The 17,977-nt window shown below is 37.0% G+C and overlaps 2 protein-coding genes across 6 annotated transcripts in view; one reads left to right on the top strand and one right to left on the bottom strand.

Moving 5' to 3' along the window:
- GEMIN5 (gem nuclear organelle associated protein 5) overlaps positions 1-17,977 on the top strand; it is a 36,113-nt gene that overhangs the window by 6,076 nt on the left and 12,060 nt on the right. For 2 of the 4 annotated variants that reach the window (XM_015585248.2, XM_006906448.3), the window contains exons 6-21: positions 761-893; positions 1,793-1,958; positions 2,641-2,853; positions 3,827-3,912; positions 5,585-5,667; positions 6,679-6,812; positions 8,120-8,193; positions 8,833-9,014; positions 9,458-9,597; positions 10,537-10,708; positions 12,686-12,916; positions 14,331-14,444; positions 14,832-14,954; positions 16,047-16,145; positions 16,559-16,696; positions 17,649-17,796. In XM_015585248.2, the coding sequence (XP_015440734.1) occupies positions 761-893; positions 1,793-1,958; positions 2,641-2,853; positions 3,827-3,912; positions 5,585-5,667; positions 6,679-6,812; positions 8,120-8,193; positions 8,833-9,014; positions 9,458-9,597; positions 10,537-10,708; positions 12,686-12,916; positions 14,331-14,444; positions 14,832-14,954; positions 16,047-16,145; positions 16,559-16,696; positions 17,649-17,796 (2,236 nt within the window). The remainder of the gene's footprint in view (positions 1-760; positions 894-1,792; positions 1,959-2,640; positions 2,854-3,826; positions 3,913-5,584; positions 5,668-6,678; positions 6,813-8,119; positions 8,194-8,832; positions 9,015-9,457; positions 9,598-10,536; positions 10,709-12,685; positions 12,917-14,330; positions 14,445-14,831; positions 14,955-16,046; positions 16,146-16,558; positions 16,697-17,648; positions 17,797-17,977) is intronic. The other 2 variants (XM_006906449.3, XM_015585247.2) reach the window with 1 other exon arrangement.
- The window catches only part of CNOT8 (CCR4-NOT transcription complex subunit 8), a 46,194-nt gene continuing 29,413 nt past the window's right edge, over positions 1,197-17,977 (bottom strand). The window contains exons 7-8 of one of the 2 annotated variants that reach the window (XM_025043059.1): positions 2,246-2,338; positions 1,197-1,214 (exon numbers count right to left, since the gene is read on the bottom strand). In XM_025043059.1, coding sequence (XP_024898827.1) covers positions 1,212-1,214; positions 2,246-2,338 — 96 coding nt within the window. In that variant the 3' untranslated portion in view covers positions 1,197-1,211. Of the gene's footprint in view, positions 1,215-2,055; positions 2,339-17,977 lie in introns of those variants that run through there. The other variant, XM_025043058.1, reaches the window with a different exon arrangement.

The following is a 17,977-nucleotide window of genomic DNA, read 5'->3' as shown; positions in this document are numbered from 1 at the left end:
CAGTGGATGCCTGAAACCATGGATAGTCCCGACTCTACGTGTACTGTTTTTTGCATATGCATACACACGGTAAAGTTCATAAATTAGGCACAGTAAGAGATTAACAATGATAATTTTTTTAAAAAGAAAAACTTTAACAATATACTGTAGTAAATTTTATGTGAATGTAGGCACAGTAAGAGATTAACAATGATAATTTTTTTTTAAAGAAAAATTGTAACTATACTGTAATAAATTTTATGTGAATGGCTTTGGGACCATTACTGAGTAAAATAAGGGTTACTTGAACAGGCACTGGGAGACCATGATAGTGTATCTGGTAACCTAGATGGCTACTAAGTGACTAACAGATGGTTAGCATCTACAGCGTAGTTTGGGACCATTACTAAGTAAAATAAGGGTTACTTGAACAGGCACTGGGAGGCCATGATAGTGTATCTGGTAGCCTAGATGGCTACTAAGTAACTAACATATGGTTAGCATCTACAGCGTAGATACATTGGACAAAGGGATGATTCACATCTTGGGTGGGACAGCAGGACAGCACAAGATTTTACCATGCTACTCAGAACAATGTGCAATTTAAATTTTATGAATTGTTTATTTCTGGAGTTTACCACTTTATATTTTTTGGACTGTGGTTAACTACAGGTAACTGAAATCGTGGCTAAGGGGGGACTACTGTATTGTGAACTGCTAGTGACTTCGTGCATGTAGTTTCACTCTGTTGAGCGCCAGTAGACCTTCTTTTAATGTGCAGGGGTGATGATTTTGAAATTGCCTTTTCTGAAGCGAAGAGGAGGAGGTATTGACCCAACTGTTAAAGAGCGCCTTTGGTTGACACTCCATTGGCCCAAGGATCAGCCAACACAGCTGGTATCTAGCTGTTTTGGGTAAGTCTTTTTTTGGGTCATGTTCTCTGATATATTTTGCTTCCCTCTCTAGTCTCAGGAATTCCTCGGCTGCTTTTTCTAGACACAGAAGATGAAGAAAGGAATAGCTGAGTCATATTATGATGGGCCATTTGTAATGGAAAAGTCATAGGACTAATACCTGTGCTGTCTAGTAACAGTTGTGAAAAGATCAAAGAAGTATAGCCTGGTGGTTAAGAGTGTGGACCCTGAAGTCAGGGAGAACTGAATTTCGGGATCAGTCCATGACTTACCTGCTATGTGTTCATGAGCAAGACCTTCCACTTTTCTGAGTTTCCATTACTGCACATGTAAAAAGGAGAGATTACAGTATTTCCTCTTTCTTAGGATGATTATAGCCATTTATGAAATAGTTTATTGAGCACCAGCTTCTAGTTGCTTGAGATAATACAAGAATTTAACAAACAAGGCCCCTGCTTGTAAATGAGAGAATAACATAAAAATCCCACCAAAATGTTAGTCATGTCCCTAATTCCCCCACTGCCCCAAAATAGAGATGTCTTTAAGCCTCTGGAGCTATGCAAATTGTGGCGTCATTTTCTAATTAAAGCTGTTCGGAAAATCTGTTCAAAAGGTAGTCCAGCAAATTCACTTTGTCCGAAAAGAATGAAAAATAAAGTACCCTTCCATCTCTGATACCTCAAGCTACTTAGTACTCTGCCCCAAAGGCAGTGACTCCTTGTTTTTGGTGTGTTTTCAGAGATATTGTATGCATCATTTAGAATATACTATTTTTCTCTCCTTAAAGGAACAATTAAACAGAAGGTATTTTGCAACTGAGGGCCTAGAGTCTGTGGCCCAGAATCACTTGTTTTCATATTGCCTGTGAAAGAGAACTAATGCCTGTTTTTCCTTCATAGGGGTGAATTGCTACTGTGGGATCTTACTCAGTCTTGGAGACGGAAATATACCCTCTTCAGCGCTTCATCAGAAGGGCAAAATCATTCAAGAATTGTGTTTAATTTATGTCCATTACAAACTGAGGATGACAAACAGCTGCTGCTTTCCACTTCAATGGACAGAGATGTAAGAAGGGCCTGTTTTGCATTCAGCATTGAAGAGCATTGATTTATGACTTAGATGGGATTAGAGGGCTTTTTCAAATCAACTATCAGTTCTCATACCCCACCTTGCCCCCAGTTCCAATTTCGGAGTTACTGTTACTGATTGGCATGAAATACATTAATATCAGAGAGGTAAGGGAAAGGTGAGGAACCACCGGATGCCTTAGTATTTTGCAATTAAGTTAGGCTCATTTGATAGTCATTTTCCCCCAAGCTCCTGTATTAAACAAGTGACTATTAAAAACTTACCACTCCTCTTCTCAGTGTAAGATATTTTGCTTTTTGAGACAGCAGCTCTTCCTTTTCCACTGTCCTGAGGCCATCTTTATTCGTACTTAGAGTCTGCCAAAGGAAGGAGTTACCAATGCAATACAGTAGAGTGGAAAGGGCACTGAACTTAAATAATTGTATGATCCCGAATTCACTTGACATCTGTGGGAATAAATGTACTCTAAGATCCCTGTGAACTCTACAATTGATTACTAATTTTTTTTCCTAAGAGATACTTTTGCCAGTTCCTACTAGATAATTAAATTACATTATCCTTATCCACTCTTTGAGCCTATTCCTATTTGAAATGTCGATTCTTTTTCCTGTTTCTCTGATCTTTTTTATATTTAGGCCCTAACTCTTAATTTTTCCAGGTAAAATGTTGGGACATGACCACCCTGGAGTGCTGCTGGACACTGCCTTCCCTCGGTGGATTTGCTTACAGTCTGGCTTTCTCTCCTGTGGACACAGGCTGTTTGGCCATAGGCGTTGGGGATGGCATGATCCGCATGTGGAATACACTCTCCATAAAGAACAACTATGATGTGAAAAATTTTTGGCAGGGTGTCAAGTCCAAGGTTACAGCGGTAAGGATGCTTTGTTTGAGTCTGCTATGAACTTTTTTCAAATAAGTAATTTTCTTTTACAGAATACCTTTTCACTTAAATGAATTCTGTTGGGAATCACAGGTTGTTCAAGGGTATTTTCGATAAAGTTTGAAGTTAGGAAAACAGAAGGACCTCTCTATCCAAACCCATTATCTCCTAATTCGGAATTTAAAATTAAAACTTTGTTCAGGTCATCATGTTTTCTAATGGTAAGAAATTAGAATAACCTGGATGTGCATTCATGGACAATACATTAAGTTATAACATATTATTAATGCCTTGTTGGAATAGTACCAGACTTTTAAAAATGACAGTGCAAATCTTTATTTGATGTGGAAAGGTATTAATGATTCATAAAGAATGCACATTACAAAACATGGGATACAGATTATAAAACAATTTTGTTTTTCTCCAAAGTGAGACCTCTGTTTGGCCATTTAGTCTAAAAGCAATAAATGTGGTTTAAAAAGAAAACAAAATAGTACAGGCGTGAAGAAAGCAAAAATTTTGTCCTACTCTACCCTCCACTTCATTCCCCGACTCTCACAATGCAGAGAACCACTGTTAACAATTTGTGATGTATCTTTCCAAATTTTGCTAATTATTAATAGAGTCATATTTTCTAAGTTGTTCTGGAATCTTTTATTCCCACTCGGTGGTGTATCATACATATTTAAATGTTTTAACCTGTTTTTTTCCAATGGTATGTATCTTAAGTTTATTCACAAAAAAATGTCTGGAAAGATACAATATTGGCAATGGGATGTTTTGGAAGGTGAGATTTCAGGTACCTTTTACTTTGTGTTTAATGCTTCTTTGTTTCTTTCTTTTAAATAATGAGAATTTGTTATTTTTAAAAGACATCAAGAGCAAGAAAGTTTTCCATTTGAATGCCTGAAGGATAACTTAAGGATTCCCTTAACAGTCTGCCCCCTTCCTCATATTTTTGTAGCTGTGTTGGCACCCAAGCAAGGAAGGCTGCTTAGCTTTTGGAACCGATGACGGAAAAGTGGGACTGTATGACACCTACTCCAACAAGTAAGAAGTCGATGATTCCTATTTAGGCTGTTGACCAAAATGTCAGTGGTGGAGTTAATTTTGGGTTCATAAACCTGGATATGCATCAGAATTGGCCTGGGAAACATCTTTGAGATTCTGGCTCTGAGACTGAGGCTTAGAACTTGGAATTTTATTTTTTAAAAAATTTTTGGGGTGATGGTGGTTGAGCCCATCTGACTTGTGGGAGCCACCAAAATAAACCATTGTGTTTTTTTTCCCTCAGCTTTCTTTTTATGAAAGTTTATAAGTATCCATGATCATTGAAAGCCTAGTACAAAGAACATCTCTGCACCTTCTGTGTAGATTCACCAGTTAACATCTTGCCATACTTCCTTTAACTGTGCACACTTAATAAAGTTAACAGTAATTCCATAATATCATCTAATACCCAGTTATATACAAATTTCGTCAATTGAGACTGCTTTCATATTACCACAGCAGAGTGGACTAGTTCTCACAGAGACCGCATGGCTCAAAAAGCCTGAAGTACTCACTGGCCCTTTACAGGATAAGTTTGCCTACCCTTGTACTGGATCATTCGCTTCTAAGTGAGAATCATTTATTATACCGTGGAGCTAACTTTTTTGCAATTCTTTAAGTACTTATATATAACCTACATGCAATTAACTATTTTTCTCCATTTTTAATTCTCAAAAAAATAAAACAACACTGCCTCAAAGAAGCATTTAAGAAAATAAAACTATATATCCATTTAAATAGCTGTGTCATCACAAAATTGCCTAATTCTATTAAATTAATATCTTCAAGTCATTATAAGCAGATTATTCAAACTAACACTAGAAAAGGTATGTGGTAGGAGGAAGAACATTGCTGTAGTCATTGGTTGAGCATTCATTTGGAACTGCTTATTCTTTTAGTCAAAGAAATTTGGGGTTATTGTCTAGAACGACAATAAAAATGTCAGACACATAGAGTAAATAAGTCACCAGCTAATTCAGTCATAGGTCCTGGAATCCTAGAACTCTAAAATCATACAAAGAATACAGTATACACTAAAAGTAACAACCACATTGCCTTTTACTGACAGATCACATATTATTAATTACCACAGTGACCTTAAGAAATACCCTTGAGACCAGGTTTCTTTTAAAAAAAAAATCAAAAACTTTAAAATCTAGCCACCCTAAAATCTTGTCTTAGTTTAAGAATGCGATGTTAATGACAGGGTAAACCTAAAATGACTTCTAATCTTTTACTTGAATATGGGAAAGACACACTTGCATGCTGATAATATATGCTTAGCAGTAACCATAGTTCTGGGCTGAACAGTTTGCATTTTCTGTCTTGTTCTATTTCTCTCTAGTTGTGATAGCCTTTACACTACTTTATAACTACAGTTATATTAGAATATTTGACTTTTAAGTAAAGTGGGGGAAATGGGTGGGGATGGGGGTGGATAACATTTTTTTTCTGAGTAAAGTGTGTTTGAGACTTGATTCTTTTTGTTAGTAGTATCATTATGTGGTATGTTATTTAAATATTTGCTTCTTTACAATCAGCTATTTGGAGAAGGGTACTATTAAATTGTTTTTCTCTAATATCAGCAACTAGGGACCTTTTAGAAAAAGGTCTTTTTTCCACTGTCTTTTTTTTTTTTAATCTTGCTGTTTATAATCCCCTTTCCCTCCAGACCTCCACAGATTTCTAGCACATATCATAAGAAGACTGTGTACAGTTTAGCCTGGGGGCCACCAATACCCCCCATGTCACTTGGTAAGTGTCTGAGCCATTTTCTAACAAATGTGAGAGGATTCCCCATCTTTCAGTTTAATCCTAGGATATTCAAGGGTCTTAAAGGTTCTAGTGTAGTGACTGTGCAGGCTGCTATGTCCCCAGGAGTCCATGAGGGCAGTTGTGGTGGACGATAAGTAAAAAACCATCTACCCATAACAAGCCTCCCTAAACTCTAAAGCAAACTTAGAATTTCTCAAATGATCTCATTTTGCCTTTGATTGTTTTCTGACCCTTCCTGTCTTCTACTCCTCAGACTTGTCTTTCTCTTATTCCTAAAGTGACAGTTCTTTCAGAATATCTCTTAAAGTGACTATGTTCAGCAAAAGTCTTTGGTAAATCCTTATATAATGAAACATCTTTAAATTTCCATAGTAATTACATTACATAGAGAGGACAGTGTAAATTTTAAGAACTCAACCAGCATAGCAATTGTAGTTCATTCATTCATTCATTCAACAAATGGATCCGTGATTTGTGCCAGGCATAGTTCTAACAGTGGGGAAAATAAAACTTGCCCTTACAGAAAACCACCAGAATTACTGTTTGCTTCTTAAAAATCAACAAGAGGATTGCTGTGACACTAAAGAAATCATTACTTTGAGGACAGCTCCTTATAGTCTGTCATTGGAAGTCCTGCAGCTCCATATATTTAAATGCCCTAAGAGTAGATTCCTCATTTCTGGAAAGAAAAGTAACGTCTCAGAAATTTTGAGAACATATTTTCTAATTCCAGCTTTGACACCCCTACTCTTTTGAATGGCAGAAGAATGTTTAAAACAAATATATTGCATTATAAATATTAATGTAGAATTAGTATGCCTTCACTTTTGCTCCCAACAACTGTGTTTAGATGCAAAGAGTGGTGACTTTATTCCATTGTATTAACATAATTCTTTTCGAACAGCTCATAGTATGATGTGGTCATACTATAGCAACAGAGAGTTAAGCTGATAAGCTTTCTGATAAGCTTTCTTTTCTTATTTCATATAGGAGAAGGAGACAGACCTTCCCTCACTTTATACAGCTGTGGAGGGGAAGGGACTGTCTTACAGCATAACCCCTGGAAGCTTAGTGGCGAGGCCTTTGACGTCAACAAACTCATCAGAGACACCAACTCGATCAAAGTGAGTTCTCATGGTCTCAAGTCTCTTCTCGATCTCTATATCTTCTTGGTTGCCCGTGTTGCATGATAAATACCATTACTGGAGGTATCCATTATGCTCAGTCAAATTTCTTAGATGTTCTTCAAAAACTCAGTGAATTTGTAAATTATAACACCTATTTTAGAAGTCTATCCTTGAGTAAAAGCAAAGAATTTAGCCAAAAAAATGTTTTGTCTCAGTTGCATTGGTGATTTATTATAAACTTTCAAATCTTGGATCTAGAAGATCCTTTTCAAGCCAGCCACTTGCTCCAGAATGAGGCCTTAATAAAAATAACATTATAAGGTGTCCAACTGCAGCTGCAAGGTATTTTGCTCAAGAAAGAATTGTCATTTAAAAAATAAATTAATGAAATAATTACAGATTTACACAAAAGCTGCAAAAATAATACAAATAATTCCCTTAATAATCCTTGACCCAGATTACCAGATTTAATCACATTTGCTTTTCTTATCCTGTCAATCTGTCTGTACACCAGGACTGTCTTTTGAGGTTTCTTTACTCTTTCAAATAAGCATTTTTCATTGTTGCTCATTATTTTTGTGTGGCTAGCATAAAAATAATATTTAATCATAAACTGAATTATTTTACTGACCATTTTACTTCATTGTCTTAAAAGTCATCTGAACATTAACATTCGGCAATGAATAAAAGAGACAAAATTCCTGTTCCTCCTGAGCTTTTTAGTATGGATCAGAAGCTCATACAAGGAGTTTGGGCTGGAAATAGAAACTTGGAATCCGTTTACATGAATGGTAGCTAAAGATGCTGTGAACATGCATGAGATGGTCTAAAGAGACAAGTAAAAAAAGAAAGAGGACAGGAGGCTGCCTTGGGGAACACCAACATATAAAGTTAGGGAAAAAATGATTCTAGAAAAGAAACAGAAGAGATAGAAAGAAAACAAGGACAGTGTGTATGTTTTTTGCTAAGGAGACCATACCCCTGTGTTGTCAGGACCAACAGATACGTTTCATTCTTTATTGTGAGATAAAAATCTTTGTAATGAAGTTCAGTTTACAAGGTTAGGTATTGTAGACATTTAGTATTTACTGGCCTCTCTGTCTCAATTAGGAAATTATCATTAGAATACTTGCTCTTAGTAACTCTTTGGTTAATTATGTAGATTATTTACAAGAATGGCTGTTGTATAATTAGAACATTTCTACACTATGGATTTTTTTCCTCGTGCTGTCATCATTGATTTGTAAGATAAGTGGAGAAAAGAACATTATTTTTAGTCAAGATTGGTTTGTTTTGCTTTCTAGTATAAATTGCCTGTACACACAGAGATCAGCTGGAAAGCAGATGGTAAAATCATGGCTCTTGGCAATGAAGATGGGTATGTGTTTGTTTCTTTAAAAAAAAAAAAAACTTTGTAATTGCACATATATTTGATCACAAGCTGGCTAATGCCATCTGTAATATTAATTGGGGAAGCTCAGTTGTATTTGACAGTCCGATTTATCCTTGATGTCCATGAATGATCCAGGAGCCCTCTGCATCTTTGAGAAATGCAAAATAAGTTGGATATTTTCACTCCAAAGAGAGTATTTGCCTATGGTTTTATGCTTCCCAAAATGCTTATCTCCTGCATTGAACTGCCTAGATCTCCCTTTTTCTTAAAGTAAGCCTTGGTGGAGTCCTCTCTAGGCCCCACCATCCCCTCTCCAGTGTTGATCATAGCAACACAGCCCTAATTCAGCCATTGGCTCATTATTTGTTTAGCTTCTCTCCAGCACCATTTATTACACCCAACTTTCCAGAGATTGTTGGGACTTTTTTAAAGCCAAATATACTTGCTTGAGAGACCACATTTTATACCCAGTTCTTTGTACATGCATGACCTTTGCAGTGATAGATAGAGTTATCCTATTCCATTTCACCTTTCCTTAACTGATGGAATGAAGGAGATACCTGTTTGCATTTGACTGTAAACTGATCATTCATCTTTCTTGTCTTGGTGTGTTTCTGATTCCAGATCTATAGAAATATTTCAGGTTCCCAACTTGAAACTGATCTGTACCATCCAGCAGCATCACAAGCTTGTGAATACCATTAGCTGGCATCATGAGCATGGAAGCCAGCCAGAGCTGAGCTATCTGATAGCCTCGGGGTCCAATAATGCAGTCATTTATGTGCACAACCTGAAGACTGTCATAGGTAACTTCGGTTTCTTCCATACTGGGGGTGCTGTCATGTTCAGTTACTTTCCATTCCAATCTTTGTACCTTTTTACTTTCTTTTTGGTATTAAAATAATTATTTTTTTTCTGCTTTCAAAAGTAATATTCATCTTATTTAAAATAAGACAAAAATTTCAAACATGACAAAAACATTAACTTAGAAAGTGAAGTTCCTCCTGTTATCGCATCCTTTAGTAATAACCAGTGTTATTAGTTTGCTGCATGTTTTCTCTAGATTTTTAAAAGAATGGTTATTGCTAAGTGACTCTCCAGAAAGACTCTTCCAGTTTATACCCACTCCCTGCAGTGTTAGAACATTTTACACACACAACATACATTCCATTCCCATATTTGACTACATCCAATTCTCCCAATCCTGTGAGGTTGGTTTTGTTGTCCTCATCTTCCCCTTGTCTTCTAGAGAGCAACCCTGAATCTCCAGTGACCATTACAGAGCCCTACCGGACCCTTTCAGGACACACAGCCAAGATTACCAGTCTGGCATGGAGCCCACATCATGATGGAAGGCTGGTATCTGCTTCCTATGATGGTACAGCTCAGGTACTGTTGCATTCTGTGGGTTCTTCACCATGTATTCTAACTTAAACTTTCCTCTTTTCCCCCAGTTTTTCCTTCCCTTGCCATTATCTTCTACAGAGGGGATTTTCCTTGCTCTAGAAGGCTTTTTAGTTTTATTCCACATATCTGGGCCCTTGGCAGGCTAAAATTGGAGTTTTTTACTTAGATGAAAAGGAAAGTATTAATAGGAACTAGCTAAATTCTAATCTTGAAGATTTTGTTCTGACCTACTGTCAGTATGATAGACTTATAAATGCATGTGAAAAATACTCATTCCTGTTCAGACACAGAAATGGCTAATAAATCATAAAAATAATTTTTAATAATAGGTAAGGCAGAAATCTCCAAGTTCTAAAAAATAAAGATGAGCTGCCAAGCCAGAACTATGAGGTAGGAGTTTCAGGTATCAGAACCAGAACAGACCTTAGGAACTGAAGGACTAACATCTGTGATTGATGCCTGTGTCAATACTGAGCTGTAAGTGAGCTATTTGCACAAAGCTGAGCCAGGAAAGGCTGCCATCTGTGAAATGGTGACTGGTATAATTCAAGAAACAGCAAGGAAATTGATCAGTTGCCCAGGTAACTGGGAAATCACCAGTGAGAAGTTACAACCCTAAGTATTATGTACCACACATACAGGTGTGGGCTGAGTTAGAATTCTCTTCATGATATCAGCATCCCCAGCCAAAAAATAACACAGTACTGGTTCAGGACAGTGAAATCTATAGGGCACCATTAGAAGCTCACTCAAAATCATCCCCACAGGAAATAGCATTCTCTAAAATTGAACTCCTAAGAGAAAATTATAAATTACAAGAGGAAATAAACATACATAGATTTTAAAAATAATTTTTTTAACTTATGCCCCCAAAACAATAAACAGAAATTGGCTATTCTGTCACGTGACTTTTGGTTTTAGGTGTGGGATACTCTCCGGGAAGAGCCTCTATGCAATTTCCGAGGACATCGAGGTCGATTGCTCTGTGTGGTGTGGTCCCCCTTGGATCCAGACTGCATCTACTCAGGGGCTGATGACTTCTGTGTGTACAAATGGCTCACTTCCATGCAAGAACATTCCCGGCCTCCTCAAGGTCAGTCAGAACTTGGAGCCCATATATGCTTGCCTACTCCTCTCTCTTTCTTCCTCAGCAACTGAGTTGATCAGGGTTAAGCAAGGAGGACATTCATGCAGGGCAGCCATGACAGAATGGTAGGGGTTTGGAGCATACGCAAGGAAGGCAGACATAATGGGCCCGAGGACAACACCCAAATAGTAACAAGTATACCTTGCACCCAGATCTTGATTTCTAAATACCATTCTCTTAAAAGAAACCATCCAGGGCTTCTTTGAGAAATAGCTAATTCCAGGTTGGGACAGGAAAAATATTAAGATGAGCCTAGAACATCCTCCTATGCTGTAGAGGAAGAAAATGCTTAAAGAACTAAGCTACTAAAAAGGACAAAGAAGCCAATTTGAAGGGGCTCCACTGACCAAGTCTAGGACAATTTGAACTTAAAATAATTAACAGGAAAATTCTATTTCTGGCTGCAAAAGACTGATACCAGGCTTGCCCACCCACCATAAATAGCGAGATAACTAGACAGTATATTAAACAACTGGAAATGTGCCCAAAGAAATGAAATGATATATTCATATAAATACCTGTAAAAGAATGCTTATAGCAGCTTTATCTCTAATCACCACAAACTAGAAACCACCCAAAAATCCATCAGCTGGTAAATAAACTTTGGTATATCCTTACAGAGGAATTTTACTCAGCAATAAAAACTACTGATAAAAACAAAAGCGCAAAACGAATGAACTTTAAAAAACGTCACGCTGAGCAAAAGAAGCTAGCACAAAAGACAAGATACAGTATAATTCTAATATACAGTTATGAAATATATATGAAATTTGAACACAGGCAAAAGTAAACTACAGTGACAGCAAAGCAGTGATTCCCAAGGGCTCAAGAAGGGGGTACATTTTACTCTAGAGGCATGAAGGGACATTATCAGGTGGTGGGTTACATGAGTATATACCTGTCAGAACTCATCAGAGTTTTAAAAAGTGGGTATATTTTACTGTATTAAATTATACCTCAAAGATGATTCTAAAAAGCAAAGGAAAAACTTTAAAAAAGTAAGTAACAATTTTATTAAATAACACATAAAATAGTAATTCATGAGTCCATACTGATAAAAATAAATGAATGTCTAAATAAGTGTGCAAAGCAAAAGCTCTTCTTTTCAGTAGAATGACAATAAGTGTAGAATGGATGATGGAATTTGAAAATTACCATTCAGCAGTCATCAAAGTCACAATTTTTAGTTAAGAAACATCAATGGATACTAAAACTAATGGATGCAAATACTTAGTAATTACGCAGGGAAAAGTTTTTTCAGGGAGAAACCTGCAAGACACCCCTTTAATCAAGTGATCAAAGCAAACCACCGCATAATGAAAAAAATTACATACTGCCTCATAGGTTGCACTGAGATGAACACAGCATCACTTCTTTAAATTCCAGCTGAAAATGGATAACCTTAATCCAACCATGAAAACACCAGGCAGGCCCAATTAGAGAAATTCAACAAAATAAACCCTGGAATCTTCAAAGTTTCAAGTCATGAAATCAAAGGAAAACTGTGCCTACTCCAGGCTGAAGGAAACTAGAGACAGAATAAGCAAGTGCAATGTGTGATTCCTTTTGCTGAAAGAAATATTCTTGGTAAAAATGACAACTTGAATGAAGTATGTGGAGTAGTGATGTATCAGTGTTTATTTCCTGCTTTTAATTGCTATGCTGTGATGATGTAGGAGCATGTCCTTGTTTGCAGGACATACACTATCCAGGGGTAATTGGGCATGGTATGTATGAGATCTCAAAGAGTCTGGTTTTGTTCGGTTGACATTTTCATAACTAAAGACTCATTGTGAAGGAAGGGAAAGCGTCAGAATGCTAGCCAAACAAAGAATAACAAGAGTTTGGAGATCATCTCCTAGAGTGCTTTTAACCAAAAATACATATTTTAGTTTATCCTTTTTTTCACCATGATTCCTACAGGCAAGAAAAGTATTGAATTAGAGAAAAAAAGGCTGTCTCAGCCTAAGCCAAAGCCCAAAAAGAAGAAAAAGCCCACCTTGAGAATGCCCGTAAAGCAGGAACTGTACGATGGGAATGAAGAGGAGAGTGTAAGGGAGAGCACGGGACCTGTTGAGAACGGTGGCGTGTCCGACCAGGAGGGAGAAGAGGAAGCCCGGGAGCCAGACTTACCCTGTGGTGTCACCTCAGCAGGTATGTGCCTGAGTCCTGTGTCACTAACTCTCTAGGATTAAATAGCCCTGACCAGGAAACTAAGGCAGGTCTTCATTCAGTCCGAAACTTCTCCGCCTCTGACCTACTTGATTGCCCAACTCCTTAACTTAGATGGTATTTTTGGTGCCCTTGAGAACTACCATAGTTTTTTAAAGGGTTCTTCAAGCCTTTAAAAAGTATCTAGTGGATGACTGGGATGGAAATTGTGAAGTTCTATAGGGAAAACTTATCAGTTTGGACAAGGTAAGCCTGTGGGACAAAGCGAAGCTAAGGAATATATACACAGAAATTTACATGGGAAAAATTTTAACAGTTTGACATCATCCACGTTTATTGAAAGAAACCACTGTCCCTTTCAAATGTCTGACCTAGAAGCTAACCACCACTCTGCAAACTTGCAAGTTTTCACCCTTCCTACTTAGATTTGTACCTGTTTTTGTTTTTTGGTTTGTTGTTTTTTTTTCTGAAAAACATTTATGAATGATAATTACGTTCTTCCATTCTGTTAAGCTATAGTGATAGTTCTCAGATTTCTCACAAAACTGTTTTTCAGGTTTCTATCACTAATTTCTAATAAAGCAGTCTTTCTAGTTTAGAGAGAAAAAAAAGGGCACTGGATAAAATTAGCACTTTAATTTTTTTATGTATTTACCTTAAAGCTCTGATGCTTCTTACCTGTTAAAATGAATGACTAAATAGCACACAATATAAATGAGGCAGTGACTCATGTTTAATTCTAAAACAATATTTCGATGTGACAGAATTAAAGCGGCCAAAATATATGGTACAGAGTCATCCCTGACCCTCTCCATACTAAGGGGTGGCCACTGGACCTATAGTTTCGGTAAAGAGCTAAAAGTTTAATGTATTTATTTTTTATGCTCATCAAAATACCTTTTTTATCACGAAATGGCTGCACAAAATGTCCTTTACCCCTGTAGATTAACAGCTTGGTCTTTTTGTTGTTTTTTTTTTTAAGTTCATGGTTTTGTATACTCAAAATTGTGATTTCAATCTTTTATCCTAGTAAAGTTGTTCCTTGTTTGTGTAATTAAATATGCAATTAGTACTTTGTCATATAAATATGCAAAAGTCCTTTGTAACCTGAGCAAAGTTTGGGAACTCCTGGGCCTATGGTATAAAGTTTGGAGGCTAGAAGCTCATAACTGTTCTTTAGATCAATTAGTCAAGGTTATAAGCAATAAACCTACAGAATCCTGGAACAGTTTGTGATGTGAGAAGAGGAGACAACCTATGCTTCCTTTCCAAAGTATTTTAGCTCATATTTTGAGTAATAGATAAAATCATACCTGGTATAGTTCTTAATTTTTTAAAAGAACTAGATTCTACATTGCTCTTATCCAAATTTTTTTCTTTCCCCCCTCTGATGTAGTTTCTAGAGAACCAGTTATCTGCCCTCCAGTTTCCTTAGGCTTTGAAAAGCCAAAAGTCACCATTAATAATAAAGTCACTTTACTGAAAAAGGAGCCACCTAAAGAGAAGCCAGGTTGGTATCTAATAATTAAAATTTGTTGTTAAAGCATCCTCAAATGTTACATGCAACTGAAAACTCAAAGGTGTGTGTAAGTTTTAAATATTTCTATGTTTTGATTATGTCTCAATTTTGGGTCATGCTTTTTTAAACATTTCTTTGGATTCGATGAAGGATCATTTTGCAGTTGATATTGATTCACAAGTGTTCACAGGGACATGTTTGTGTGCATTGTGAACAATGCCTCCAGCTAATTTAATTTGAAAGCTTCTTTATAAGAGTAAGAACTTTCTATGCCCAGCAGTATCCCTCCTCTAGTAGGTCACATTCACACAGTGGGCATTCAGTTTTGTGTTTCTGATCGCTGTTCTTCAGACAGTCTGTACTACTATTGCATTTCAGAAGCCTTAGTCAAGAAGCGAAAAGCCCGTTCCATGCTTCCGCTGAGTACGAGCCTGGACCACAGGTCCAAAGAGGAGCTTCATCAGGACTGTTTGGTACTAGCAACTGCAAAACACTCCAGAGGTACAAAAATACACTTCCTTGGCCCATCCGTCATCTTCTGGGAACTGGCACACAAGAAGTATTTGTTTATTTGTTAACTGAATGAACAAATACCAAAATTGTTTGTATTTCTGCATTGTTTTCCAACCTTTCCTTTCCCACACCCCGCTGTCGAACTCCCCATCCTGACCTCTCAGCACTCTTCAGTGCCTTCGAGATGTAATACTCTGCTTTTATTGTTATAAATCGAGTTGTTACCAGCCATCTGTGTGCTGGAATTGGTATGATGGCTTAAATATCTTAGCATGAATCAATAGTATCTTCATGTAGGAAAAACAATTATTTGCTTATTAGAGGTATACCGTAATATGGCACTTCCTTTAAAAAAAATGTAATGGAAGTTTTTGTTTACAGGTTTTTTGGTTTTAAATTTTCAAAGCCCTCATATGATGTCTGTTTTTTTAATTTTGAATTTTACATGTTGAAAAAGAATGCACATGATAAAATGAAATTCAAACAGTATAAAAAGAAAGTAAATCTCTCTCCCACCCCTTACACCCACTCCTCCATTTCTCCCCCAAGGCCACACTATTATCAGGTTCCTTGTCTTTCTCCAGAGATATTTTATGCTCTTATATGCATAGCTCTCTTTTTGGAACTTTATGATGATTTCCTATAACTTATACAATTAACCATATAGTTTTACATTATCTCCCTTGTTGGAAAATTACTCAGTTGACTTTTTTGAAAACAAGAGAACGAATTCCACCCTTTGTGGTGGAACGAATATTGAATTTCTTTTTTACTGCATTTAAATACATGTTAAATTTTGAGTTGGCTTTTATATTCCTTTTTTTCCCAAAAAATCTTTTTTTGAGCAAACTATAAACTAAATTGTCTCACTGGGTTGGCCAAGGCTAAGCTTAACAAACTGGAAGTATTTTCAGATTTTTGCTCCCTTTGCAACCAGCAGGGGTCTCAGTTAGGGTGAACAAGGGCCGAGCACTCCTTCTCAGTGTCTGAAATTGGTGTTCTGGGCATAACATTTTGGAAGTAATTGGACAGAAAACTAACCTATGTAATCACTTCTGGTTTTTTGTCTTTTTGAATTAGCAGAGCTAAATGAGGATGTGTCTGCTGATCTTGAGGAAAGATTTCACCTGGGGCTTTTCACAGACAGGGCTACACTGTACAGAATGATTGAGGTCGAAGGTAAGGCAACTCCAGTCAATACAATCTCCTCCATCTTTATACTCCTTTAAGGCTTTGTAGGGACCTCTTATGGCTGCCATCCTGTGGCATCTTAATGGTTAGTTTTCCATGTCAGCTAAGTAGGTTTTGAGCTCCCCAATGTGTATACTCACACATACCCCTTGCATCTGTCATAAGACCCTAAACATACAGTGTTCACTCTGAGTGAGTGACAGGGTGAAAGTGAGTGAACAAGTGACTGAGTGAGCTTCCGGCCCCATTATGAACACTCTGGGAGGTGACTCACCCATCAGCATGTGACTATGAATTTGACAGATTTGTTCTTCTCTTTCATCTTGCCTTTCTTTTTCTTGAAGTCAGTGCAAGCGGATGTTTCTGAAACTTCTTCCAAACATTATCTCTCCTCCAAACAGGAAAAGGTCACTTGGAAAATGGCCATCCTGAGTTATTTCATCAGCTCATGCTTTGGAAAGGAGATCTAAAAGGTGTTCTCCAGAGTGCAGCAGAAAGAGGGGAGCTGACAGACAATCTCGTGGCTATGGCTCCAGTCGGTATGTTCTTTTCAACTAAAACTCTGTCATCTCTAGGATACGTCCACTAAAGATGGACATTGTCTTGAAAGACAATTTGGCTATATCTAATAATTAAATTTAAAATGCATACCCTCAGCCATTCTAATTGTAGGAATTTAACTGTACTCACACATGCAAAATGACATATACATGGGCTGTCATTGCAGCAGTGTTTATTATAGCAAAAGACTGCAACGACCTCTGTGTCCATCAATAAGAGACTGGTTAACTCTTGTACATCTGTACAGCAGAAACTCCTACAAACACCAAAAGAATGAGGCAGCTCTGTGCATTCTGACATGGAATGGAACTTCAAAATATAGTGAGTGAAAAGAATCAAAGTATAGATGCACAACAGAACATTTAGTACTCTATCATTTATATTTACACATGTGGGTATATATCCATAGACTATTTCTGAAGGCTTCAATAGAAACTAGTAATAACAGTTGTCTCCAGGGAAAGGAATTTGGACGTTTTATGCCATGCCCAGTCTTTTAGCTTTTTATTCAAGTATGCTATATAGATATATATAGAGAGAGAAAAGTACACAGGTCATGAGTTACCACAGATTTCACAAACTGGCTACACCCTTGTAACCAGCACCCTGGCAGCTTCTCCCATGCTCCCTTCAGTCAGTATTCACATACCCCAACAAGGGTGACTACTATCCTGACTTCCATACTTTTTTGTACCTCTTGAAGTTTGTATGTATTGCATAATCAAAGAAACAATTTCTGTTTCAAAATGTAGATGTGAGGAGAGGTAGGTGAAGCAGATGATCCATAATGGCAATTGAATTAGTATCTAAATTTGCTATTTACTACTAATGACTAAAAGGCATTTCAACCCAAATGTACATATGTACATTTTTTTTCCCCTAAAACCTGCTTATTTAACCACCACTTTTTTTTCTTTCTTTTTTTTTAAGCTGGTTACCATGTGTGGCTATGGGCTGTAGAAGCTTTTGCCAAACAGTTGTGTTTTCAGGATCAGTACGTCAAGGCTGCCTCTCACCTACTTTCTATCCACAAAGTATATGAAGCTGTGGAGCTGCTCAAGTCAAACCATTTCTACAGGTCTGTATAACCCTACTGTTGAAGCAATAGTTGGAAATAATGTGAAATTAATCTACTTAACAGCTCTGATTCCTGATAACTAGCATAAAACTATTATTGTAATTAAACATTTGAAACAGAAATATATGTATATAGCTTAACAGACATCAATGCACCTACCACCTATACTTAACAAATGTTA

This window comes from Pteropus alecto, unplaced genomic scaffold (assembly GCF_000325575.1).
Source record: "Pteropus alecto unplaced genomic scaffold, ASM32557v1 scaffold40, whole genome shotgun sequence".
Classification (NCBI taxonomy): Eukaryota; Metazoa; Chordata; class Mammalia; order Chiroptera; family Pteropodidae; genus Pteropus; species Pteropus alecto.
This window is presented reverse-complemented; position numbering and strand designations above follow the sequence as displayed.